The sequence below is a fragment of the Centroberyx gerrardi genome, chromosome 21 (assembly GCF_048128805.1).
Source record: "Centroberyx gerrardi isolate f3 chromosome 21, fCenGer3.hap1.cur.20231027, whole genome shotgun sequence".
Classification (NCBI taxonomy): domain Eukaryota; kingdom Metazoa; phylum Chordata; class Actinopteri; order Beryciformes; family Berycidae; genus Centroberyx; species Centroberyx gerrardi.
Genome location: NC_136017.1, coordinates 11,340,746 through 11,367,806, shown reverse-complemented (window position 1 = coordinate 11,367,806; position 27,061 = coordinate 11,340,746). Strand labels below are relative to the sequence as shown.

The following is a 27,061-nucleotide window of genomic DNA, read 5'->3' as shown; positions in this document are numbered from 1 at the left end:
ATTGAATTCAGACGTACAGACCCTCAAACATAGAAAAGAATTATATACATACTGTAGATGCACACACACACACACTTACACACGCGCCACACAGAAAAACTCAGGAGGCACTCCACCATTGAAAGCATTGAATCCAGACGTATAGACACTCATACATACAAAAGACACACACACACACACACACACACACACACACACATTCAAAAGCAGCACCACCAGCAAAGCCGTCAGAGAGAGAAGTACTGTTCCTTTGCAGCCAGACAGTCGACTGCAGGAATCTGCTCCCACTCGACCCATCACTCCCAGTGTACAGTAGATAAATCCCAGCAGCCCTTGCAAATGCCCCCCCCTCCCCCTCCCCCTTTCCCTTTCCCTATTCCAAAACCTAGACCAGTCTCCCAAGTACATACTGAGAAAGAATGTTTTCCTCCTTCCTTTCACTCTCTCTCTCTCTTTCTCTCTGTTTTCCTCTGCGTCTTCCCTCGCCCATTTTAATTGGGCGAGCCTCTCCAGCGCTTTTAAGTGGTAAATTGTGGCGGAAATGTATGTAGAGCGCCGACGAGGAACGGCTCGCGAAAGCAGCGCCGATCCGGTCGCACAAAAGACGTAATGATGATGGAGACGCATTAAGCCGCCGCCGCCATCTGCTTCTCCCCTCGTAAGAGAGCGTGTTTGTCTGCGTGTAGGTGTCGGGTGTGTGTGCGCGCCCGCGTGTGTGTATGTGTGTGTGCACGTCCGCCTTAGTGTGGGCGCTCATGAATATGTATTAACATTTTAGACGCTGTAATATCTTGTACGGCATTGTGAAAAGAGCCTTTATGTATCCACGGAAGTATGGTCATATTTGTTAAAAATACCCATTAGATGCAAATCTGCAGGTCATTAGCGCAATTCACATTCAGTGGCTACAGGGATTAATGGGTCGAATTAAAATTAAAATTTGGCTAACCGCCCTATTGCTACAACAAACATCGGCTTGTTGCGTACATCACCAGCCATCAGGCCCAAATTTGTGGATGCAATGACGTCAGAAGTGTGTTTTGAGATACCTTACTTACTACTAGGACCATGTATGAAGCATTTTGATGATATGATCAGTGAGAAGGGGTTATTTACCTGTTAAAATACACATTTTCCCTGACTCTGCCTACAGGTGGTACAGTGGTTAAGACCCCCAGCCTCTGAAATCACATGTATCCCTGCTGGTCTGGGGTTGAATCCCTCCACAGCCTTCACCTCCTCTGTCTCGCCTACTCAGCTTTCCTCTCATCGAACAATAACAGCCTTTTGGCCCATGGAACACGTACAATGTTATATGTTGCTTTTGTCATGTCAGCAAGAGATATAAGGGAACAGCTGACTGATGTTCAGCCTCCCATCTACGTCTCAATTCAGTTCAATGAAATTGTATTCAAAGTGCTTTATTGGCATGGTAAGACTTTCCTTACATCGCCAAAACAGTTCTACACATACAAACAGCAACACAGCAAATCTAAAAATATAGACAACAAAACATAATAAAGCCAAATGCTCTAAATATGTTATCAGTTGAACGTTAACCGTTTAAGACTCTCTCTCTCTCTCTCTCTCTCTCTCTCTCCCTCCCTCTCTCACGCACATACATATGCTGAAACAACAAGGAAGCGGTCCTTCTCTGAGGTGTCGACAGAGTTTAACAGAACAACAGAGGCTGATGGATAGATATGATGAGCCGCGCATCCTGAAAAAAACTCAATCACTGCTGGACTCTCGATGTCCCTCCACTGTATCTAACATGATGTTGAAAGATCAGAAAGTATAGACAATGACAGGAACTGACAACTTACCTGACACACTCTGAACTGTCCTCTCCTCTCGTCCAATGCAGGAAACAGAAGTTAATAAGTGTTTATAACTGTTATTTGACCCATGCTGGAAGTTAAAGGCATGATGTGTCATCACTGAATGATACACACGACTTTGTATCATACATAGAGCTGTTCAAATGTACTTAAATTGAATAAATACACACAGACTGTTGTTGTACTTGCATGGTACAAAGTTAATTCTAACCAGCTTACAGTGTGTTGACAGTGCAGACAGACAAATATGTAAAAGCCAACTTGGCCGACGAACAATAACAATTATCACCGATGGCCAAAAATATGTGGTTGGGGTGGAAATCTGCTCCAATTGAAGATGCATACATATACTTTATCTGTATCAGTAGAAGTACACTAGATAATGTGATGTAATGTGATACTTTATATACTACTCAAAGTGGACAAACTTCTCTCCTCCAGCCTTAAAAATGTGTCCTCTTTATACAAGTAAAGGAGAGTTTTGAAGAACCGGCCGAATTGCTGATCGATTAGTTTCAACAGAGCGGGTATCGATGTTCTGTAAGCAGCATGCGGTTCTGTAAGCAAGCACTTAGCAGCGCTGGGAGGCCTGCCGGTCCCGTTCAGTCAAAAGAACGACAGCGAAGCCTCTGAATTAGACTAATTATTAGGATACAAAAGGATGACGATTTTCTCCCCCGTCCTCCTGTACTCTCACGCGCTCTCTAAGTAATTAAAAAGTGATAACTTCTAATCACATTTTCGTTCCTGTCAGCATTCCGCCGTCTCTTCCGCTCGGCGCTCTCATTATTTTCACGGGGCCTCGTTTTGTTTCGGGGCGGAGATCAGAGAGATGCTTTGTGATTTGGAGTGTTTTGTGGGTTTCGCCGGGAGTGAGGTGTGTGCGTGTGTGATCGTGCATACGCGCGCGTGTGTGTGTGTGTGTGTTTGTATGAGTGACGGTGTGTGTTTGTACCTTGAGTCATGAGTTTGCCAAGGACAGGATGGAGGGTCGCTCTGCACATGGTTGACCCTCCAATGCCAGCGAGCCTAGGCCAGCTCACAGGAAAGGAGGTCGGCCGGCAGAAAGCCTCTCTGTCTGTCTGCCTTTCATTTTGTTTGTCCACCTCTTTCTCTTTCTCTTTCTCTTTCTCCCAGTCTGCCTCTAAGAGCTAAAGCTTAAAGGGTGACGCTCACTCCTCTTGCACTCCCCCTTTCTTTTTCATCCCCCCCTCCCTCCTCCCTCCCTCCTCCCTCCTGAAATTATCCCTCAATCAGTCATTTTACTTTCCTTTCTCCTCATTGTGAGGTAAAGGTGTAAAGCGGCGACGAGGCAGACATTAAGGCGATTAATTGGCAGCTCCACCGTCGTCGCCTAGCGCGGCGAGATCTCATCTTAATTGAATGTCGCTCTCGCCACTAATCCCACCGCTTTGAAACCCCCCATTTAGAAATCCTCTGCGACAAAAGGCTCTGTGTGTAATCGCTGTGTCCCCCCCCCCCTTCTCCCCCCAACTCCCCCTTGGGTAAGAAAAAGCTCCTTTTTGTCTCCTCATTTGGGTGTTGAAGAGGGTGGTCCCTCTCGTGGCTAAAAGCCTGTTAAAGAGCCACTGCTGAGAGCTACAATAGAGGGGGGGGCGGGTGTAGAGCGGAGCCAGGGGGCTCAGCCACCCCGGGGTCCCAATCTGCCCCCAAGGAGAAGGCATTAAAGGGGATATTGGAGGGTGTGGGTGTGTGCATGCGTACGGACCACCACTGAGTTTCACTTGGTTGTGTAAGTGGGTTTAAATCGGCAGCGGGATTCTATAGATAAACACACTCTGTTTGTGCGTGTGTGTTTTTCAGTGGGAGCACATCTGCGAGTGCGTTCGCATTTTAATAACTTCCCAATATCCTGGTCGCTTTCCTCAGATGTGTGTTATTCCAGAAAGTAGAGGAGGTATTTGGAACCTCCCAGGTTGCCGTCTGAGGGTTCTCAAGTGTCTTTAAAGCAGGAAGTGGCGGATTGTCATTGTAATTCCTCTGGTATTGGGTAACACAGCTCTAAAAGGGGCTTGTTGATAAAACCGAGCCCCGGCTGAACCTCTCATATTAGACCCAAGCAGATAATAGGTTTGACGTGTTTTTTTTAAAGGATGCTCTTTGCTTGATTCATCTTGTCACGATCATATCGTGCAACTGAGCTTGAGCACTGCATGAAAGGCAATTATCAGGCACTCAAACTAGAATCCAAAGTGAAAGCAATGACTAAATACAGTGTGCTTGATCAGGGTCATCTTACAGTATTTAAAGACCTCATGAAATGGCATCTTTACTTCCTGGATTTGATGCATTTGCTTGAGAGCTCCAAGAGTGCGTATGGTCTTTGAGCTGCACAACACCTCACGCTTTTATTGTGGAGTGATTCACCCACCCTGAAGCCTTTTCACAGGCTCTAGTTTTAATGAAGCACCGAGAAGAAGAAGCGGCAGAGGACCGCGTCGACACGGGGGAGGCAGAATTTGGGGGGCGGGTGGTGACAACACAAGCGCAGCGAGGTCGGGATTGCACCTATGGGCGTGAATTCACAAAATCACTCTCTGTATTGGACCCTCCCTCGTGTCGTGCTGAGAGTCTGGAAGAGAGGAAGGAAGTGTGAATATGGGTTCTCGATTCAGGAGCGGGCGGGAGCTGCTGTGCCTGATGTAAGGCTCTCGCAATCCTGCTGTGGGTACTCAGTCCTTTGACGCTGTGACAACTGGTATGGCTGGCACACATGCATATATTCCTTAAAAATTCCCTTTGACATTTCTGCTTTATGAGATGGCATATCATGCAGGCCAGATAGGTTGTTTGTTGTATGTCGGCCCTTCTCTCTTTCTGTCTCTATCATATCGCCTCGCCATGAAGGACCTGTGGATCATACATGTGAATAAAAGCGGGATATTGGACTTGGGCAGCTGGTGTGGTTTGTATTAATAGTTGGAATACGTTCAAGGCCGTTTCACGTTATGGAGACTGTGCTGTGAATGCAAAAAAACGTCTTTTCTTGGGCGAGTCGTGAACTGAATGATGTGACTGAATGAAGTGTGGAGTCTCCTCCTCCTGGATGGGCCCCCATTTCCCTGGGTGACTGAAGCCTGGCATTTTTCCAGCTCTCCATTCTGTCATACTCTAATAACAGACATTTTCCCTTCTCTTTTGTCGCCCCCCCCCCCCCCCCCCCCTTTTCATTTTCGGAGCAATGCCGCTGTTGCCGCCACCGCGGTCATTTTGTTCACATTAAGTGGAAAGGGGGAGGGGGGGGGGGGGGGGGGGGGGGTTGGGGGTCCTGTAGGAGGGAGAGATGGAGCAGGAGTCTGGGGAGAAGGAGGAGAAAGAGGAATTGAGAAAGAGGGAGAGATAGCTGGAGGAGGAGAGGCGGAGAGAGCGGAGAGATGGTAAGATTGAGAGATTAGAAGGGAGAAGGAGGTAATGTAAAGAGAGAGGGGGGGAGTGTGAATAAGAGAAGCGGGTGTACCTCAGGGACGGGTTATTACTTTTAAATGCTCCTCTGCGCCTCCACCCACTCCCCCCCCTCTCTCTCTCTCTCTCTCCCTCCCTCCACCTCCACCCCCCTCCCCCCCCCCCCCCACTGTGCTCCAGGAGGAGGTATGAAAAGGTTATTATGTTTCCTTTAGAAATGGCACGCTCTCCGTCTGCGCCTTTCATCTCCAAATGGAATAACCTCTCTACAGTACCGCTCTCCCTTTCTCGCTCTCTCTTTCTCGCCACCTTCATCTCCCTTTCCGGTGCACAACACCTGCTCCTCTTTTTCTTTTTCTTTCCCTCTCTCTGTCTTCCTTTCTTCTGCCCCAGCCTTCTCCCTTCATGACTCTTTAATCCCTCTCTCTTCTCCCCTCTCTCCCTTTTGGTGTTCAATATAATCGGTGTGGTGTAAGAGCATGCATTATAACACGCTGCATTCGATTTGGTATTCCTGCCTCGCTTGTCAGCGATCATATAGTTATTATGTAAAGTAGGTATTAGGTGTATGTATTAAAGGGCTTTTCCTGTCTAAAATAACGGCTTTTCACACAACATTGAGAACATATATCAGAACTTGGGAGTAAGTCTAAAAAAGCCAGACGGGCCCCATTTAAATTCTGTCTCCTTCCATCCCTCCTTCCCTCTCCTCTCTTTCTCTCTCTGGCAGAAAGGGGAGGACGCTGGCAGCCTGGTGCTGGAGGACGGCAGGGAGCAGCTGATGTACGAGATCCCCCTCAACGACACGGGTTCGGCCGGCCTGGGGGTCAGCCTGAAGGGCAACAAGTCCAGGGAGACCGGAGAGGACCTGGGCATCTTCATCAAGTCCATCATCCATGGAGGGGCCGCTTACAAGGTAGAGAATCCACGTCCTTCGTCTTCGCTGGGTGTCACAGGGGCCCCAGGCGGCCATTTCTGGAGGCCCTTTGCATCCGTCATAGTAAAAAATTGGTTTTAAGTAATAATCAGCAACATTTTCAGATGAATAAATGTCTATTAAGGTTGCTCCAATTTTATATAGAATCTCTGCCTTAACCAAAGTACCCTCTTTTTCTGGGTGTAGCTTAGGCAGAGTGTTGTGGGGACCGCTGTGTTTTTTTTGTTCTCTCTCTTATCTCTTGTTGTCTCTGGCTTGCTCTTCCTCTCCTTCACTTGCAGACAGCTCTCCACCCTTTCTGATGCCTCTGTGTCGTTTCCTCTCCCCTCCTCTTCCTTTGCACCCCTCGCCTCTCGATCTCGCTTCCCGTCTTTCTCGTCTGTCCGAGGTCCACAGCCCGCTCCCTCGCGCCCCCCGCCCACTCATCTTCCCTCGACCTTTGACCCCCATTGACCCCAGCTGGCCTCGTCACTTCAGCGCCGCAGCCGTCTTATCTGTATCACTCAGTGCCTCCTTCAAGTGTGAGCGCGTCAGGAAAAAAACAACATCCCCTTTCAACAGTTTAAAGACTCCTCCACTTGGCCTCCATATCTGGCCCTCTCAGAGCTCCTCGCGCCCCCCCACCGCCGTTCCCAGATCAGCGCCGAACGGAAAGGAGGCGCAGAGCCGAGTGTGCGGGCGTAGATAACGGCTGGTCTGGGATCAGCGGTGGCCAGACAGCGGCTCCCCGAAGCGGCTTCAAAAGTCGTTTTTTCTGACAGCTGCCGATCCGGATAGCGCTCTGACAGAATGGTCTAGTAAGATCTCCGGTTGGCTGCGAAGCAGGTTTCTGGGACAAGATGCCACATAAGAGGAAGAGTGAAGGAGCGGGATAGAGGAGGGAGGAAGAAGAGAGAGACAGAACGTAGCGAGGGAGGGAGAAAGCCGATCTGTGGAAGACGACGAGTGGGAAGGGAGGGAATATGAGAGAGGGAAGAAATGAGAGGGACTGAACAATGGAGAGAGATGGAAAGAATAAGAAGACACAAAAGGAAAATTGAAGAGTGGAGACACTCAGCAGGCACACTATACCCAAGTGTGTGTGTGTGTGTGTGTGTGTGTGTGTGTGTGTGTCTCCTCCTAGATGTTGATGCATGCTAATGAAAAGCAGCGAAGGGGCCGGGTAATGAGACTGTGCAGTGCCAGGCCGGGACAGAGGAGGGGACCCGGGTTTCCCCTGAGTCTGACTGACACACACACACACTCCACACACACACACACACACACACACACACTCACACAGCAGGCAAAAAAAGGGAGGAGATGAGGAAGAGTCATGGAGAGATCTAACCTATTTCCATTAAAGAGTTTCGGCTGCTGACAGGGCCCGGGGCCTCAATTATAAAAAAATATTTCTTTGACTTGATCCCTGATTCTGTCCTGCGATCATTTCAAAGAATATGATAAAGAAAACAAATTAAAATTACATTGATGGCGCCGCTAACTTGGGGAATGAGGAAATTAGTTGGAAGTATTACAGAAAATTGGAGGAAATCAATGTCACCCGCTGATTTTGGCATAAAGATCAAACACTTTGGTGTGGATTTGGTTGCAAGCACAAAACTTGTGTGTAATAACCTTTTATGAACTGAGGTGATTGGCATGTTGGGTGGGCTTGTGTGTGTGTGTGTGTGTGTGTGTGTGTGTGTGTGGTGCCATCCCAGTCTGCACTCGAGGTCAGTCGAGACGGTGCCTTCTTAATGAGATGGGGTCAAAGGGCACCATTGACCATAATGGACCGTTCATGACTCCACACACACCAAGGGAGTCTTTAGTGTGTGTGTGTGTGTGTGTGTGTGTGTGTGTGTGTCTCTGATTGTCTCCATCTCTATTGGCTTTTTTTTTTCTTCTCCCTCTGCAACACTGTTTTTCCCTTGCTCTTTTTATGTGTTTTGCTCTCTCTCTCTCTCTCTCTCTCTCTCTCTCTCTCTCTGTCCCTCCCCCCCCCTCTCTCTATCTCCCCCCCTCTCTCTCTCCCTCCAGGGCACTATTCTGTGTTGCCTGTCTACAAGAGGCTGCTATTTAAAACACTTAGAAGTGATTTAGTGCCCACGGAGGCTATTCCATTAGCTGCTCTATGTATTTATCGTGGCTCTCCCACTCTCAATAGATTGCTAACTCTACAATTTTCTTGCCTTCCCCTCCTCTTCCATTTTCTACTCTTCTGTCTCTCTCTCTCTCTCTCTCTCTCTCTCTCTCACACACACACACACACAACTCCCAGCTCTTCCAATTTCTCTTCCTCGCCGCTCTGCTCCACTCTCCTCTCTTTAAACTGTATTGATGACCGAGCTTTTGCAGACTTTCTACACAATGTCATATCTGTGTTTTGTTTAATTCCATGCCAGTATTATGTGCTGTGATGTTGTATGTGAATCTGAGTAGAAACATCTTTGCAGCGGGGTTTACAGGAAATGTGACCTTAATTTTGAGTCATAATTCCACGTCTGTCTTCTCCCATCAGGACGGACGGTTGCGCATCAACGACCAGTTGATAGCGGTGAACGGCGAGTCTCTGCTCGGACGCTCCAACCACGCCGCCATGGAGACGCTGAGACGCTCCATGTCAGCGGAGGGCACCGCCAGGGGCACCATCCAGCTGGTGCTGCTGCGATCCTCTGCACAGGTACAGCGGGACGGCTTAACAGGGAGTTTCACATATAGGTCGCTTTACAGGAACACACCAGAATGTATTTTCCAACTTGTTCCACACATTCGTCGCATTAGATGGCGGTTTTCAGCTGTTTTTCTCCACAGCAAGCCCAACTGTAGTGGCAACCAGACTGTTCCCCCATTTAGAAAAAAACATTAAAAGACGGAAGGAAGGAATGACATTTTTAGGTCATGGAAGCGCTCTGATTTAGTTATGGAAAGACATGGAAAAGTCGGGGAATTTTACATCAGGGCCACGGCGGGAAACCTCTCCGTTTCTCTGAACAATTCTGGGACGGAGGTAGATTGGAAGAATTAAAATGTGTTGATATTCCCCACTGACTACATGAAATGTTAAACGCACAGCGCAATGTTCATCTTGACAAGTGATTTAATCTCATTTTGACAAGTGATTTAATCTCTCATTCAGTTTTAAAATCTTGTTTCTCCTCAAACAAGAAGAAGAAATCCACCAATGGGGTGAGATGATATCTTGTTTCCAGTGCAGTTTCATGAAATTATCTCACCTCACTGGCAGATTAGTCACTTTTCTTTAAAAAATAAAAATAAAAAAAAAGATTTTAAGACTCAACACTAAATTATGTGACTTTTAAACGTTGCTATTTTTTGCAGTGTAGGACAGGCTGTATCTCTCTCTTGAGAGATGATCATCCAGTAAGCCGGTTGGTTGGGACATTCGAGCTTTGGAGGAAAGAGGCTCTACTATATATAGGCATCTATCCTCCACATAATACACCCCGATGCTGCCTGGACCTACACAGAACAATGTTACGATGGGGAGGCACTATGAAATCAGGTTGAGCCACTTCCCTATCTGTTTACAAAGCCGTTTGAAAACTGATTTTGGAGTGGCGAGGATTCTGCTCTTTTTTCCCATGACAAGTGTAACCCTTTTATTCAAAGAGCACTCAGCCCGTCCATTTTAGTGAAGATTAGTAATGCAGCATTCCAGCCTCCCACAATATGGACACAGCTGGGCAAAAATAATGAAAACGCAAGCATAAAGGCTTCCTCCCTGACAGTGACTGTCTAGCTGTATAGCATATTTGGGTTTTAGGTGTATGGTTTGTGCATAGTGTATTTTCTCCTGCCAAAAACTCAAGTGAACTTGGCAGGCAATTTTACAATGTAAATATGTAGCTAACACTTATCCAGAGAGACTTTTCTGTACAGTGAGCAGGTAGGAGTTCAGTGTCTTGCTCAAGGGCACTTTGACAGGACACATGGCTGATGATGGACACAATATTGACTGCTGCAGGGACTGAAGGAATGAAAAGAATTCAGCTCCTCTTGGCATACAATGGACAAAGCCTTAGTTGCTGTGTTGTTTTTAAATGTTTAAGCTTTGTCTATTCTCCAAAAGTAGCTGAATACTTCTGTTTCCTTTGGTTCTTTTTGATTCATGCACCTTGGAAGATCTGCAAGGTTCAGACAGATGTTCTTTCCCCTTGTTGCAGGGATTGAACCTGCAAATCCGTCCACTAGGCCATTCTGATCAAGACAAGTAGTTTTGTTTGGTAATTTTGCATGATTTATTTTCTCTTATCACAGATGGGATTTATGAACCCTGCACCAAGCACCGCCACCAGCGTCGCCGCCACCCATCACCCCGACCTCCACACGGGCTCCAGCAACCAGGTACGAGCGGGTGACCTCCTCCTCCTCCAGCAGCAGCAGCAGCAGCAGCAGCAGCACCCGTCCCCTCCTCGCCGCTCCTCCTCCCTCCTCCCCACGCTGAGGAGGCGAGCGTCGGAGCCGCTGCCTCACAGCCACAGGCAGCGTTACGCGCAAAAGCCGGCGGAGACGCACACGAGATACACCTACGGCTTCCACCAGAGGGAGAGGCGTAGCGGCTACACGTACGGTTTCGCACAAGGGGAGACGGGCGATGAGTATAGTCACGAGGAAGGGGAATTCACCCAAACCGCTAGGTACCGGCTCGGGCACGTCGCCCACAGCCAGACATTGGGCGGCTTAAACAGATACACAGAGGGAGATACGGAGAGGAATTTAAATAGGAGTAGGTACGGATACGAACACGCACACACACGCAGTCGAACGCTCGCCGACACGCAGGGCCACGGCGCGCTGGACAACGTGCTCGGTCGCACGTGCGGCGGCGCTCAGGGCGACGCGCAGCGGTACGCGGACGCTGACGCCTGCAGATACACACACGCACGCAGCCACACGCAGGAGAGCATCCACAGGCAGGACGGCATTCAGAGCAGGTACGCTGAAAACATCAGAGCGATGGCAGGGCAGATGTACGGAGAGCCGCCCGCACACAGCAGGATCCCCACACGCACTCGCATGAATAGAAACACACACAGGCACGCAGACACACACAGATACACGGACGCGCACACACACAACTACGCACACAACCAAGCACTGACCAGACACCACCACCTCCGGCTGTCTGGGGGACTCTAGCACAATCTGTGTGTGTGTGTGTGTGTGTATTTATGTGCGAGTGTTTATATAAACCCTGCATATCGAGGGTTTGGTGTGAAAGGGGCAAAAGTGACATTTTAGCTTGAAATTTGTACTATTGTTAAGCTCTATCTGATGGTCAAAAAAAGCACATTTGTAATCATAAACAACATTAAAATAAAGGGGAAAGTCCAAGAGACTCAAGTGAAAACCCTAGATTAAATTTGGAATATAATTTAAATTCACTGTAAATTACTGTATAAGTGGGAACGGGTCAAATGTTATGTTTTAAATACAAATTTAAGTTAAATTTAAGCATTTCAGTTTTTGCTCTGCTATAAAACTAGGAAAATGACACTTTCGCCCCTTTTACTCTAAACCCGTGATATGTAAATCTAGTAAGAATGCATGTGAGAATGTATTGATTGATGGTGTGGAAGCACATATTAATCTTACACAAAGCCTTTCCTCTTGCCAAGACCACTAGCTGTCTCACATTACCTTTTAGCTCACTTTGTTGAATATTACCCACACACTCAATGTAATACTAAATTCTTCACTGTGTGCACCTCTCCTTTCTTTCACGTTGGTTTTAACTCACTAAAATTAGTTTGAGCTTTTGCACCAATTAATTTCTCACTGTTTATCACTGTGTGTTACACCACTAGCCTGCCTCCTGTGAAGACTGAATACTCTTTCCTGTTTTGTGTAATGAATTAACTTCGCCTTTACTCTTTTGTTTTTAATTTTCTTCGTTTTTTTTAAGGGCACTTGTACTCTGTGCTTTCCTATCTCACCTGCCTGTTTCTCCTCTGTTAAATAAAGCTAATCTAAATCCTCCTGCATGCCTGTCTATGTTTGTGCTTCTCTGTTGGGTTTTCAATGGCTGCCTTCTCCTTTGCTCCTCTCTCTGTATATTAAATGCTACGTGGGTCTCTGTTCCCTCTATGTTGGCCTCAGCTTCTCTCTTCTGTTCTCCCTTAACTGTATCCTCCAATACTCAAAATGCCTGCTAGAAAAGCATTCATTAAGATACATCACATAGTCACACAATTCATTCTATAAAACAAAAAAGATGCCCAATGATTGCAATTTATGGGTAAGAGTCAAACTAAAGCACAGTTTTGTTTTGTTTTTTTAGTTATAATGGCAGCTGACCGAGGGGCTTTTATTTTGAAATGTAGCTCAATACACTGACACACCGTTTACTGCCATGTAATGAATGATGAAAGTATTACATGAACACGGAATGAAAACTGACATAAGGATTGAATCAGTTTTCATGGATGTTGCTCCTGTTCTGTGATAAACGGGTTATAAATCGGAGTTCATGGAAAGTGTTAACCTTTGCTTATTTTTATCCCTTTCTCCGTGTTGAACCGCTACGTTTCAGCAAAAAAAATCCTTATTTTCCAGTGCCAATTTCTGTAATCCTTTTGCGGTAAGTGTGGGAGCGCTGGCATAAATCGCCAAATGGAACGGCCGGTTAAAAGCAGCGCAAAATTCCCGGATGGACGGACCGATGAAGACGTCAAGCAGGAGAGACGCTGAAAAGTCGACAGCTGCTGCTCGGCTCAGCCTGTCCATTCAGAGTCATGTTGAGGCGTGACTGACTGTTTAACGGCTAAAAAGGATGTTGCATAGGAGTTAAGGCAGATGCTTATTGATACTGTGTGTGTGTGTGTGTGTGTGAGAGAGAGAAACAACAGGGGGGTTAGTGGGTTGACTGGCATTGACCTGCTCATTATGGCGTATCCATCTTGTCCACGCCTCGCTTCAAATGAGTGTGTGTGCACGTGCATGTGTATATATGTGTGTGTGAGAGACAGCAGTGGGGTTACTGGGTTGACTGGCATTGACCTGCCCATTGTGGCATGTCCATCTCATCTACGCCTCGCTCCCAGTGTGTGTGTGTGTGTGTGTGTGTGTGTGTGTGTGCGTGTCAGTCATCCAAGCCTATGGGTAAATGCTATCAAAGCCAGTTCAAAGCTCAGTCTGTATCTCCATAGTCCCTCTCCTCTCATCACTAAACACCCCAGTGCCTTATTCTGGTCGCACCATGAGGCAGCATGATAAAAGAGCCTTGCCCTGAGGGGAAACTCTGAACCCCCCCGATTTTCTCTCTTTTCTCTCTCCGTCTCTATCTATATATTCTGGGTTTCTATCCAAGTGTTTTTTGGGGGGAATTATGATGTATCAAATTAGAAAAGCTGAATGGAAACGGAAACATTTGCTGAATTTTCCTCAGTATCTTGAAGCAGAAAAGTTTTTTTGTAGGTTGAGAAGTTGAAAAGTGGATTTGGACGTCCTGAGATGTGATCTGTAAAATATCTGTCCACCACAACCGCCCGGAAATGTCAGTGCATTGTTTTGTTTTCATCTTTGGATGAAAGCATGAAATATGGCCAACATTAGCTGACACTAAAGAACAGTAACAACTTGCCCAATACAAATCAATTCTTGAAAAATTCTTTCCATTTTTCTGGTGCATGAGTTTTTTTGTCATTCAAGAAGTCTGTTTATTCACTTCAACCTAGCAGATGGAAACACACAATTCACATTTTATTTCTTGCAACATTTATAAAAACTTTACGTAAAATTTGCTGTACAGTTGGAATGAAACAGCTCATGTCTGTCCCTCACTTTCTCTCTTCCTTTCTTTCTCCCTCTTTCTCCTTGTCTCTCACTTTCTTTTTTTCTTTCTTTCTTTCTCACATACTTTCTCTGCCTCACTCTCTTGCAGACCTACAGCAGCAACAGTAACAATCACAACACAAACAGAGGCATTAAACAGAAACTGCTTGAATATCAATTAATAGTTCTTTAAAACGTGAAATCCACTTTCTCCACGTCTATCTCCGTCTCACCCTTTCCTTCCCTCTCTTGCTCTCCATCCCGAGCCAAAGGACACGTGGGTGGGGTGGTGGGCGACACGGCGGGGCGAGGCCGGGCTAAGCCTCTCAGAAGCCTATTGTATGAAGCAGTAGGTTGGGGCTGGCTAGATAGACGGATCCCCCCCCCCCCCCCCTCCTGTTTAGTTATTGTTGAGGGATTAAGATATCTGGCTGCCTGTCTATCTGGCTGCTTCCAAAGCCTCAGGCAAGCCGTCAGCTTCTGGAGACTGAGGGATGGATGGATGGATGGAGGGATGGATGGAGGGATGGATGGATGGATGGAGGGATGGATGGATGGGAGGGGGAGTGATTGGTGTGATGCGTGTGACACTGACACGTGCGGAGGAACTGTCAGAGCATTGTATGCAAATATGTAGGCCTACGTCGCACACACACACACACACACATACAGGATCTCTGTGATTGACAGCCATGATGTAGTGACATATTAAGATGTAAGGTGGGTGCTAATGATACCCAAGGGACTGCAGGACTCATCGCTTACTGAATACACCGCACCCAACGCTTTGATACCACGTCGATATCGGAATACCTTTCATTTTTCGCACGCCGTGTCTCAGGATTATTTATCTTGTGCTAAAATAAGCGTGTGTGTGTGTGTGATGCGTAGGTGTATCTATCTTCACTCGGTGCGTGCGTGACAGCTGTGGCTTCCATCGCTTTGACCAAAAAGGCTCCTTTCATCCCACAACGGCACCGTCTCCCCACCAGCCCCGCCAGTCCCTATCTCCATCTGGGGGAGTGGGGGGGTGGGGGGGGGTCCTTTGTAGCGCTGGATGGCTGTCCGATAACACGCCTGTCAACAGCACTCAGGATTATCTTAATTACTGCGTTTTCAACAAACGCCGCGCACACGAAGAGGTTTATCAGCTCGATGCTGTTTTACGGAGTGTTGAAATCTCGCTGCGTTTTCAAGAGGCATACCGAAGGCTTATTTATTCCTATAAATAAATAAATCAAATTATACATATATTTGGGCTTTTCTATTCATCCCCCAGTCTGTGACCTGGTTAGAAGATGGTGTCTCTAACCACTAGGCCACCCTGCTAATCCATACCCCATACAATTTGAAAATGTTTTCCTCTTTCCCATCTAAAGAATTGGATATGATACGGTGAAATTCTCAGCTGCATTCCTGTCAAATATAAAATACACAATGTCGAGGCCACCGAGTGTTGAGTGATGTGTTGACAGTATCACGCTCTTTACTTTCTCACATTTCCTAAACCAGCTAGTGCACAGTGTACAGTGCAAATACTGTACACATTGGACAGTATGTAGTTGATTCATAATCCAGTTCCTTCATGAGCATCCCTCATGTGGGAATACTAAACATGTACAGGCCATCATACATGGGCAGTATTTTTGTGTCAATGGAGATGAGCAATTTTGCCATTGATTAAGACCAACCTTACTTTTTCATGATATTTTTTCTATCACTGCTTATGTAGATGTAGTCAAAATCCTACGTAGGCCAACATTTCTCGTCTCACATTTCCTCCAAAATTTGCTCATGTATCATCACCATCAGAATCAAACTATAGAGGTTATTACTGGAAAATCTATCTAGAAGTTCTATTTTTTACTGCATGTCTGTTGAACTCCTGCTGCACTCTGCACTCATCCCCAAAAAATCAGCTTTTACTTTTCATTTCTTTGCATTGATCAGAAGCTACAAGGAACGGTCTGGTAGCTGGTTGGAGAGACACGAGTTGTTTATTGCAGGATACTTACCGCCTGCAGAATAGATCCAGAATGAATGCATAAAGGAGGACTCTGACAATGACTACCACTGTAGATGAAACAGTCCCTCTAAGCAAGCCCTGATAATATCTCATCCATAAATATGTTCTTATAGATTCCAGTGTATGATCATTTCAGAGAATGTGACCAGAAAGCACATGAAGGGTTTATCTTTAGCTTCCACACCCTGGAACACAGGGTTGGACTCGTGACAGTCGATATTCAATATCTTTCCATTTTTCCTTTTCCATGCCAAAAATTACAGGTATTCAGTGTTTCCCCCCTAGAATTTGATTCAGTGTGATCCACCCCGCTTTTTAATGGTAGGAGAAACTCTGGGATAGATTACTACCTTTTTAAATGAAGAATTCATTTGCAAAAACATTATTGAACAACTAAATGAAGAATGAAATGGGCAAAGAAAATCACATTTTATTTCAGGTTTTATAGACTAGTTTATGTAGCTGTGGTCAAGGAAGAACCTCCATCACATTGGGGGTGGATGATGTTGACTGGCTGATATCCAATATTTAATAAAACAGCAATATTGTCATATCAGTCTAATTCTACTGGATGATAAAAGAAATGAGTTTTATCTTTCGATATCTGACAGAAAACTGGGAAAATCTGTGAGCTACACAATTTGGCAACATGATTGATTTTTCATGAATCACAACTTTGGCTGGTTTTGGGCTTTTTGCATATAAATCTTTAATAAATGAGACCTATTTTTTTTTTTTTTTTCCTAACTATGTCTTCATCTCCTGCTCTCTTTCTGCGTTGACAGGAGCTCCAGGAGCCTCGCAGCCTCAATGGCCCCTCTGCGTACCAGGGGCCTCAGGGGCCCCAGGGACCCCAGGGACCCTCAGCACCCTTCAGACCCCCAGCTGTAGAGTTCAGCGGGAACGGTGCAAGTCAGCCTCCAGTGATGACCAACAACTATGTGTACAGCAACTCTGCAAGCGGTGAGCACGCAGAAAGACACAGAAAACTCATGCTGCGCGCAATATTTGGCAATTTGAATTGTCAAATAGTCAACAGTAGGCCTGGAGTGTTTGTGTACGACGCGTTCATGTGTGATCGGGTGTGTACACACAGTATGTTTGTCAGTGTGTGTGTGCTTGTATACATAAGTGTGTGTACGCGATCCCACCGCAGCATGACACCCAGCCAAGTCTGCTGATATTGTTGCATTGTTGTGTTTTTTTTGGGGGGGATTTTTTGGGTCAGCGCCACCGCAGCAGCCACCCTAAGCATCTTATATCACTGCGTTACAAAGGAAGCGTGCCACTTTTCCCGTCTTTTTCCCCCCCCGCTCCGTTTCCATATCTCTTTCATTCTTGGCCCTGCATATTTATGACGGGAGAAAGGGGAAGTCATTAACTATGTTTTTCCGAACGCGACGCTCCGCTTTTCATGTGCAAAAGATCTGACCTTGGAATCATTACGCTGATGAAACGGCTTCTAAGTGGGCCAGATTTGCATACGGGCTATTGTGCGGGATGCGCGGCGTTGTAAAACGAGGACTAACAAACTGTTTTAAATTCATTCTTTAGCTCTCTCTCTCTCTCTCTCTCTTTTTCCCTTGTTCGTTCTCTCCTCCGTCTCACCCCCCCCCCCCCCTCCAAACCCTCCCCACCCCCCGGGATGCAGGGAGCTGGAGTGTGTTTTTTTTTTTTTTCTCTCTGTCAGCTCTCCATCAGTCTGGAGCTGCGGTACAGTTACAGTCATTTTGTACTGGGGGGATTTCAACACAAAGGCTTTACAGTGAGGAAATTATGCGCTGTTTCCTGTCTCCGGGTTTACAGTTTATGGAAATGTTGTAGGAAGAGTTGCGAGGAAGTTAGAATGGGGGTTTTGTATGGAAATGGGTTTTATTTGTGCGTGTGTGTGTTTTAGTTTTGTTTGAGTGTGCTTTGTGTGTGTGTGTGTGTGTGTGTGTGTGTGGGGAGGGTTATTCATGTGTGTGTGTCGATGAGTGTGAGCGGGAATACATTCATGTGTACGCACATGCCTTTGATGTGTAGCTAATGTCTTCTAATTGCCTGACCTTGCTCGCTGTGTATTGACATTATTGATCCCCAAATCAAGGACAAGCTGGTTTTGATTCTGTCTGATGTCTGTATTTAAATCTGCCTCTGTCTGCAGCGTCTCATCACAACTGTTGTGATTAATGTCGTTAATGAAAACTATTTAAAAAAAAATAAATCAAGTAGAGTGGATATCAAAAGTGTACACACCCTTTCAAAGTTTTTTTTTAGCATTTATTGCCTCGAGGACTGAAATGAAAACCAATTCAATCAGACTCCTCACTTTCTTTTTGATATAGTTACCAGCAGAATCAAGGTAAAAACAAAAAGGCCACGCATTTCTGAAAATGTGTTAAAATTAGAAAACTATAACACCTTTTCTGTATTCCAACTTTGGTACTTTGATTCTATCTTGATGAACAAAATCAATGTGTTTTTTTTTTTTTTTTTTTTTTGTCCGTCTGTTTGTTGTGTTTGTTGTTTCTCTCCTCAGCTGCGTATCCCACGGTGTACGCCAACGGCAGCTACGGTCACTACGGCGACGACGACGAGGAGGAGCTGGAGGAAGACTTCCCCCCGCCCCCCTCCCCCGGCGCCGTGGAGGAAATGAACAGAGCCTTAACTCTAACACCCCCACAACACAGGTACCCCACACACACACACACACACACACACACACACACTGTCAGCTCTCCATTAAACCACACACGTAGACGGAGTTATTACATTCTAATGGAGTCCTTAATATGGGCCACTGTGTTATGAGATAAAGGATAGTCATTACGCTAAATATTACAATGCACATATGCATTATTTAGACTATAAGGGCTAATTGCAACAGCCTATTTGCATTATGCATAAGTAATTAAGGTGATAGCATAATAGAGAAAAATAGGAATATGAAGAGTTGGAAAGGGCTGTAATACATCTCTGTGGAGGCTAGCCTGGTTTGAACTCTGCATGCTGTCACATACTGTGACAACAGCTAGCAGCGGGGTCCGCACAGCAAAATCACAAACGTGTGTTAAAAATTAGCTAATAAATACTAAATGATTGTCACCCTCACCCCAGCTTTATTAGGAATGTTTAGGATATTAGGAATTAGGGATTTATTAGGATATTTGTGGAAGAAAATGTGGATTCTGTGCCAGGATTCCCACAGGCTTTGAAAATCCCTGAACGTTTGTGGATTTGAGAAAATCAAAATTTTACTTTTTGAAAATGAATGAATTGAAAATACTTGATTTTTTTTAAATTAAAATATATCACCCAAATTCATCAACATGCCTCACCTCTCTCCCAGCATCAACACTTTCAAAATGATTTCACCAGGATTTCTTGACTTAATAAGATCATGAGTAAAAAATTAGGCCTCATTAGGTCATGTCTCACCACAAAAATAGTTCATTTTGAGTGCTTGAATTTCACCAACCCAGACCTTAAAAGTTATTTACATGTAAAAGTCCTTGAATTTGGTGTCCAAGTGAGTGTAGGAACCCTGCTGTGAGCCATCATGTTAAATTCATTAGAAAATATGAATAAATCCATGCTTAGATATGGTTTTAAAGTTTAATTATGATAGCGAAAGTCTAGTTTATGTCTAGGATTTTCTTTAGCAGACCCTGACCTCTGACCTCTCTATGTAGGAGGGCAAGAGAAAAGAAACATTCTCAACATCAATAAAGTATCATACGAACATTAAAATGCCTCCTACTCAAACGGAAAAATTCGAATCCAAAGCAAGTCTCCCAAATCCCTAAAAGTGAAGGTATGCTGAAGAAAACACCGGATGAGGAGGTTAGCAGACTAGAAATGAGGCCACATTGTGCTGCAGCAGATCTTCCCGTTCAATCGTCTGCAGCTGTGGAGTTCTGAGAAGAAAAGAGCGAGGAAGTTTGAGGAGCAGCAGTTTGTGCATCTCATGTGGCCAAACTCGGGATGTGACATCAATACGCTCCTTCTCGGAAAGTTGGATGAAGACAGTTATGCCATTGTTTTACTGAATCGTGCCATCTGGGACAGAGGATATTGAATGATTCAAGCTGTGTGTGTGTGTGTGTGCGTGTGTGAATTTGATGTTTTATTACTGTTATTGTTTTGGTTGGTGTCGCCAACAAATCCAATAAGAGTTGAGTCACTTCACTTGTTTGTGCAGTTAAAGTATTCCTTTGGTGAATGCGTTATCACTGTGTTTTTAATGCTAGCTTCCCTGGTGGGACAGTAAATACTGATTGATTGATTGATTGATTGACGCCAAGTAATGGGGATTGTTGTATTGCATTGGCAGTGAGTTTCAGAAGGCGCCCTACATGCCTGCAGCCCTTTATACTGACAGACAACTGGCCAACCACACAGACAACACACCCCGCAACAGGACCTCCAAGAGCATGGATCTGGGTGAGCGCCCGCACACACACACACACACACACACACACACGCATACCCCCCACACACACACAAACAAACCCTTCCCCAGTGAAAGAAGCCGTTGTTTTCCCGTCCTCACCGCTCTAACCAAGACGAAGCGTATTTTCTGGGGTAAGTACACAAATATAAACCATATCGTTGTCTAAACCATCACAAACCGGTCAAAAATACCAGTCTAATTATGGGTCCAGACTGCACACACACACACACACACACACACACACACACAGGGACGGTCACATGCCTCTTATCAGTACATTCCTTTGTTGTGATATGTCGCCCTCTCCTATTATCCAATGCCCTGGAGGGATTTGACCTGCTGAACTCATAAACCCAGGGGCTTTCCTATGGACTGGATGAACAGACCGTCTGCTTTGTGTGTGTGTGTGTGCGTGTGTGTTCATCTGAGGGTTTGCGTGTGTGTGTGTGTGTGTGTGTGTGTGTGCGTCCTTTCTCTTTATGTCTGAATGAAAGGCGTGAGGTTTCCAATCTCATGGCTAGATGTGTGTCTGGATGGCGAGAACGAAGGGGCTTATTTCCTGGTATTAACCTGAGCTGACCCCTCCTTCCTCCTTCTTCTTCTTCTCTCTCTCTCTCTCTCTCTCTCTCTCTAGTCTTTTCATCTTTCTTTATCTCTTACTTTTTTTCCTCTTTGATACTTTTCTTCAATTCTCTTGTTATCCCTGGCAGTTGGGACAAGGTCATTGCTCTTTTTGTTTCTCTTTCTTCTCTCTCTCTCTCTCTTTCCCTCTGTCGCTCTCCCTCCATCTTTGTTTATAACCTCATTTTTTACTTTTAGCACTTTTCTTCCTCAACTCTTTCTCTTGCTCTTGTTATCCCGAGCTGATGAGTTCATCGCTCTCGCTCTCTTCTATGTCTCTTTTTTCTTTCTCTCTCTCTCTCTCTCTCTCTCTCTGTTCTCTCTCTTCTCTCTCTCTCTCTCGGTCTCTCTCTGATTTCCAATCCCGGTTCATTAGGTTCAGTGGATTGGCTTTCTTCCTGCAGCACACGCCTCTGCCACCCAAGCTGATTGGCTTTCATTACGGACAGGGGTGGTCCACACACACACACACACACACACACACACACACACACACTTTCTTTTCTATCCCTTTGAGAGCTCCCTGAATACACACCGCTATCTCTCTGCCTCTCTTGTTTCTATCTCCATCTCTGGCCGTCCTCCATCTCAATCATTTTTTTTTTTTTTTTTTTTATCTCTGTGGTTCTATTCATCCCTTCCGTCTCCAAAGCGCTCAGGGCTGAAACAAGGTAGTTAGCGGAGCTGTGTGTGTGTGTGTGTGTGTGTGTGTGTGTACATGTGTAAATATGGCAGTAGCACTCAACACATACAAGACCTCGCTGACCCCGTCTAGAGGCTCCCGTGTTTAAAGGGCCATTTCACACAAATGCTCCTTTTTCTCCCAGGAGAGTTTCCCTGCATGTCAATCACAGCGGTGGATTTACGGCCACATGTACCCGAGCTGCAGAGGGTCTGCTTTTATTAAAGCGCCATGGACAGAGGGGGATGAGCGATATTGACCCTAGATGCCTCTAGATGCCTTGGCAAATAGTCTGTTGACTCAAAGCCTCCTTACACAGATCATACAGGAACACACACACCTCCCTCCCGTGCTGAGATGGGACATCGGAGCAGCCAGGAATTATTCTGATAATGAACTCATTGTGCTCTGTATATCCAAGGATGTTATGACACCTACAGTGGTAATTCTGTGTATGTGTGTGTGTGTTCTTGCACTTCTATCCTCGGGAGGATCAAATGTCCTCACAAGGATAGAAAGATGAGGAAACCCTTCCAAAGGGAGGACCTCACTTCTACAAAGGCTTAGGACTTGACTTTAGGGTTAAGGTTAGAATTAAAGGTTAGATTCGGTTTAGGTGAGGGTAAAGGTTAGGTGGGATTAGGGATTAAGTGGGTGTCACCAGGTCAGGGGTTTGAATCCAGTCTAGAACCTCACTCTGCCAAAAACATAATCTTTATAAAAGAATTGGGGTAAGGGTTAAGGTTAGGTATGTAGTGGGGAGGGTTAGGGTTTACTTAATGAATGTAGTCAATGGAAAGTCATAGCAAGTATAGTAATACAAAACAGTGTGTAAAAAGTGTGTATGAATGCATGAGTGTGGTATTATATCTTTTTTTGTGTGTTTGCTTTTTCTATGTGCACGCAAGAGTTCATGAGTTAATGAATTCATTCTTTGTACAGTGATAGAAAGCAGTACCTGTCAGCCCCCACAAACACCTGTCAAACTCCACTAAATGTGTTTTGTTAAATTGCTGTCAGTGTGGCATCCATGTGTTGTTCGAGCTGCTCCACAGTTTCGTCTCTACCGACCAAATTCATCAACATGCAGAAGTATAGCTTGGGTGTTTTTCTGCTGTGTGCGCAAATGTAAACACAAGCTGAGCTGGAAAAAAACAATAAAGCCACAAACTACAGCTGTAGACACTTGTATACTAGGTTACATTTATCTGATTTTGAGTATTTTTGCGTCTCACTTCTTTATTTTTATTTTTATGTTTACGTGAGTCATTACACCAGAAAACAGCCAATATCAACTTTATTTCTCAATATTCCAATGCATGTGGATGAGCGTGTGCGTCAACACAGACAATGAAGCCGCTTTCATTGATTACAAAGAAAACATTCCCTCCATGTCTGACGCCCTTGGGCCATTCAGTGTAATGAAAATGCCAGAACGCAGTGCTGAGATGCATCATTCTCTCAAGCTTCATCAAAATCTGATCAATGGTGTCTGAAACATCATGTGACATATGAGCGAAGGAATGAACGAATGAAGGAAGAAACAAAGTAGCGCCCTCCTTGGACCAATCAGTGTAATGTTAAAAAAAGACAGAACGGAGTGGGGAGATGCAGCGTTCCTCCATGTTTTATAAAAATCAATAATTGCATGTCATAGACAGACGAATGGATGAATGAACAAATAGAGACTGATCCACCTGCCATCCCTCTCTCTTCCTCTCATTATCTCCCTCCCTCCCTCTCTCTGTCTGTCTGTCTCACCATGTCTCTCAACCTCTCTTGATCCCTCCTTTATCTCTGAATCCCTCTTTCCTCTCTTTCTCCTCCTCTGTCTGTCACAGTCCTTGTCTCTCTTCCTCCCTACCTCTCTCTTCTCTCTCTCTCTCTCGACCCCCTTGCACCTTCTCTTTCTCTCTCTCTCACCTCATGATTCCTGTCTTTCGCTCTCTTCTTTCTCCCTGTCACTGTCTCTCCCTCACCCTTTCTCTTTCTCAATTCCCCCGTCAATTCCTCTCTCTCTCTCTCTCTCTCTCTCTCTCTCCCCTTCGCCTGTTTTTCCGCCGGGAAAATTGACCTCATAAAAAATGAAAAGGATTATTTAAGAGAAATGGCGGCGTAATGAAAACCTATTATTGTATCCCATGGTGCACTGCCTGTGGCGGCTGCCGCTGGCCGACCGCAATCCTGTTTAGTTAGATTAGGGGGGGTGAAGGTGTGTGTGTGTGTGTGTGTGAGGGGGAAGGGGGGGGGTGTTTTCTTCTCATTTTCTTTTTTCTCCCTTATTGTCTCTCTCTCTCTCGTTCTCTCACCTCTACCTGTTCTCCCTCTATCTCACAATAATCTCTCTCTCTCTGTTTTGTTTTTCTCATATTTGTCTTTTCTTTTTCATTTCCTCTTCCAGTCTCTCTCATCTTTTCCCTCGCTCGTCCCCACATGCCCTCCACCATCACACACTTTCCTGTTACCTGGGTCCATTTACACACCAGTATAACCATTTACACACCAGTAGACGGCACTGGAATGATGCGTATTATGCTGATCTGTGTTGTTAACTGTATGTATGGATAGCACTGATATATGGTATTAACTCTGTGTGCTTTTGTGTGTTTTTTGTGTTCCAGTGGCTGACGAGAGCAATGTGGGATCGCTGGTGGGGCAGAGGCCAGGTGAGCGTTCGATATAATCACTACACACACACACACACCCACACACACACACCTTAACTCTCTGATAAGAGAAAACCAATAGCCGTGGAGAGAGTAAACGGCAACAAGCGCATACTTTTAAGCTACCTGTCCCCCCAAGCGCGCGCACACACACACACACATAACACACACAAAGACACACACATTTATACAAAGACACACATATTCATACAAAGACACACACTCATATAAAGACACACACACACACATAAGGACACTTACGCTGGCATAAACAGACACACATGCTCACACAAAGACACTATTTTGTCACAACATTTTGTATTCTTACTGTGTCCTTGCACAGTTGAGACTAGTCTGTTGCACACACACACACACACACTCGCACACAGTCAGAGAAAATACAGATTTTTTGTTTTTAACGACGCTTACCATGCTACCACATTTCTCTTGTCTCACTCTGTTCTTGTGCAGTGCAACAGCTGAACCTGTCCACACACACACACACACACACACACAAACAAACAAACCAACCTCGTGTGTGCAGATTCTCATTTTCTCTCTCACCGCCTCGCTCACTCTAATCTATTGTCAGACATTTGTTCTTCCTCATCCTCCTCTTGGCTCCTTCCTGCCCCTCCACTCCGCGGCTGACAGAGTTGAGTTGTGAAGCAGTTAGTGTCTCGGCTCCAGCTGCTTTATGGCCGTCCGGGTCAGCGGGCCCACGGTGTTCAATCCTCACCCGGCTGACAGCAGCCGCAGCGCATTACAACCGCCTCCGCTTCACTTCTTACTCCGCGGCCAATTCCACTTTGTTTTATTTTAGAGAAGTCTGGTTAGAGTAAAAACATTTTCACATAAATAAATGTCCGTTTTGCTACTTTCTATCTGCGATTAATATAACACAACAGTGATTCAGCCTATACCCACACTGTGAACATCCATTGAGTCGGACAAAGGGATGCACTTCCCTCACCTACTACTGTCAAAGTGCCTTTGAGCAAAGCACTAAACCCCCAACTGCTCCACAGCTGCTTGTAAAGAGACTGGTGGTTATACTGGGCAGCTCCAGTATGAATATAAACCAGGGTGTTGCTGACAAAGAGCATGCATGCTCAGTTGACCTTCCCTGGTTAAATAAAGGTCAAAAATAAACAATATATGACTTTAATGGTAGAATTCAGCCATACAGAAACATTTAATTTCATCTCATTTCGAACACCCACTGTGTTTGAATATGGCAGCGATGGTGATATAAGATGTAATATTTGCCATTCTTCTTCCCCTTATCATTAAGACTTGGAATTGTAATCATAATATATAGTAAAATAATCATGATTAGTGTTTTAGTGGTGATTGTGAAGCCCAACACTGACAGCCTGAATGGAAGCGTGTGCAGATGGGAGGGAGCATGCAGTGTATACAGGGACTTATACACAAGGTATGCATAGAGTCTATGCACAGCACACACTTGCCATTTGCTTTCTCTCTTGCACAAACTCAGAGACATTTTTGGTTTCCTTCTCTCTCTCTCTCTCTCTCTCTCTCTCTCTCTCTCTCTCTCTCTCTCTCTCTCTCTCTCTCTCTCTCTCTCTCTCTCTCTCTCTCTCTCTCTCTCTCTCTCTCTCTCTGACACAAACACACACACACACAGATCTCTTAAATCCAACCTGCAACAGCAAACTAAGCCTGTTGCCAGCGGAATACAAATGGCCCGAGTGCCGTTCCGTTGCTGACCTGAAATCCCCCACACTCAGCATTCCCACAAGTGGCTTCACCCCCCTGATGCCCACCCCTTCTCCCCACACACACACACACACACACACACACACACACACCCCTCCTCCCTTTACTCCCATTTCTGATCAGCGCCCATAACCCCTATGGCCTATGATAAATAAAGCGATCCATTTCTCCAGAGCAGCTTTCCTTTCTTGTTTTTTCTTCCCTCCTCCTCCTCCTCCTCCTCCTCCTCCCCCCCCCGTCGACGGCCTAGCTAATGCGTATTGACAGGGCCTTTGCGCGCTTTTTTTTTTTTTTTTTTAGCTGACACGGCGGTTTTCGCTCGGCCTCCTTGCGCAATGCCTCAGTTCCCTCCCCCCCCCCCCGGTTCCTAAATGGCCTCAGTGTTTCTTTATGGGCTTTGACATATTTCATTAGGCGGATGGTCTTAAGAGGCCTGCCTGGCTTCTTTAATCTGGCTAAAACCCTTTTCTCTCTGGCTAGAGCCGCTAACTCTCTCTCTCTCTCTCTCTCTTGCTCCATCTCTCTCTCTCTGTCACTCTCTCTAGCTTTCTCTCTCTCTCTCTCTCTCTCTCTCCCTTCCTGTCTCTTCTCTTCTTGAATCTTCAGTCTCCACTCTCAGGATTTCCTGATCCCTTCCTCTAAAAACCTCGGTACAGCTTTTGTTGTTTTTTTTCTTTTTCGCTTTCATCTTCGTTACCGCTCCCTCTGTCCCTATCTCTGTTTTTGTCTCCCTCTCTCTTTCTCTCTCTCTCTCCTCCTTTTTCTTTCTTTCCAATCACTTCTCTCCGATCACGTCTCTCTCTCTCCTGCTCTCTCTCACCAGGTTCATCCCCTTTTTAGTATTCTCTCTCTCCCAGTTATCTTGAGTCTCTCTCTCTCTCTCTCTCTTCCTCTCCTGCATCTGATTG

At 45.6% G+C, this 27,061-nt stretch overlaps 1 protein-coding gene across 2 annotated transcripts in view; it reads left to right on the top strand.

Moving 5' to 3' along the window:
- Nucleotides 1-27,061, top strand: part of pard3ba (par-3 family cell polarity regulator beta a) — a 149,315-nt gene that overhangs the window by 51,902 nt on the left and 70,352 nt on the right. For both annotated transcript variants that reach the window (XM_071923785.2, XM_071923786.2), the window contains exons 11-17: nt 5,995-6,180; nt 8,705-8,866; nt 10,465-10,551; nt 16,792-16,969; nt 18,528-18,678; nt 20,322-20,431; nt 24,366-24,410. In XM_071923785.2, coding sequence (XP_071779886.2) covers nt 5,995-6,180; nt 8,705-8,866; nt 10,465-10,551; nt 16,792-16,969; nt 18,528-18,678; nt 20,322-20,431; nt 24,366-24,410 — 919 coding nt within the window. The remainder of the gene's footprint in view (nt 1-5,994; nt 6,181-8,704; nt 8,867-10,464; nt 10,552-16,791; nt 16,970-18,527; nt 18,679-20,321; nt 20,432-24,365; nt 24,411-27,061) is intronic.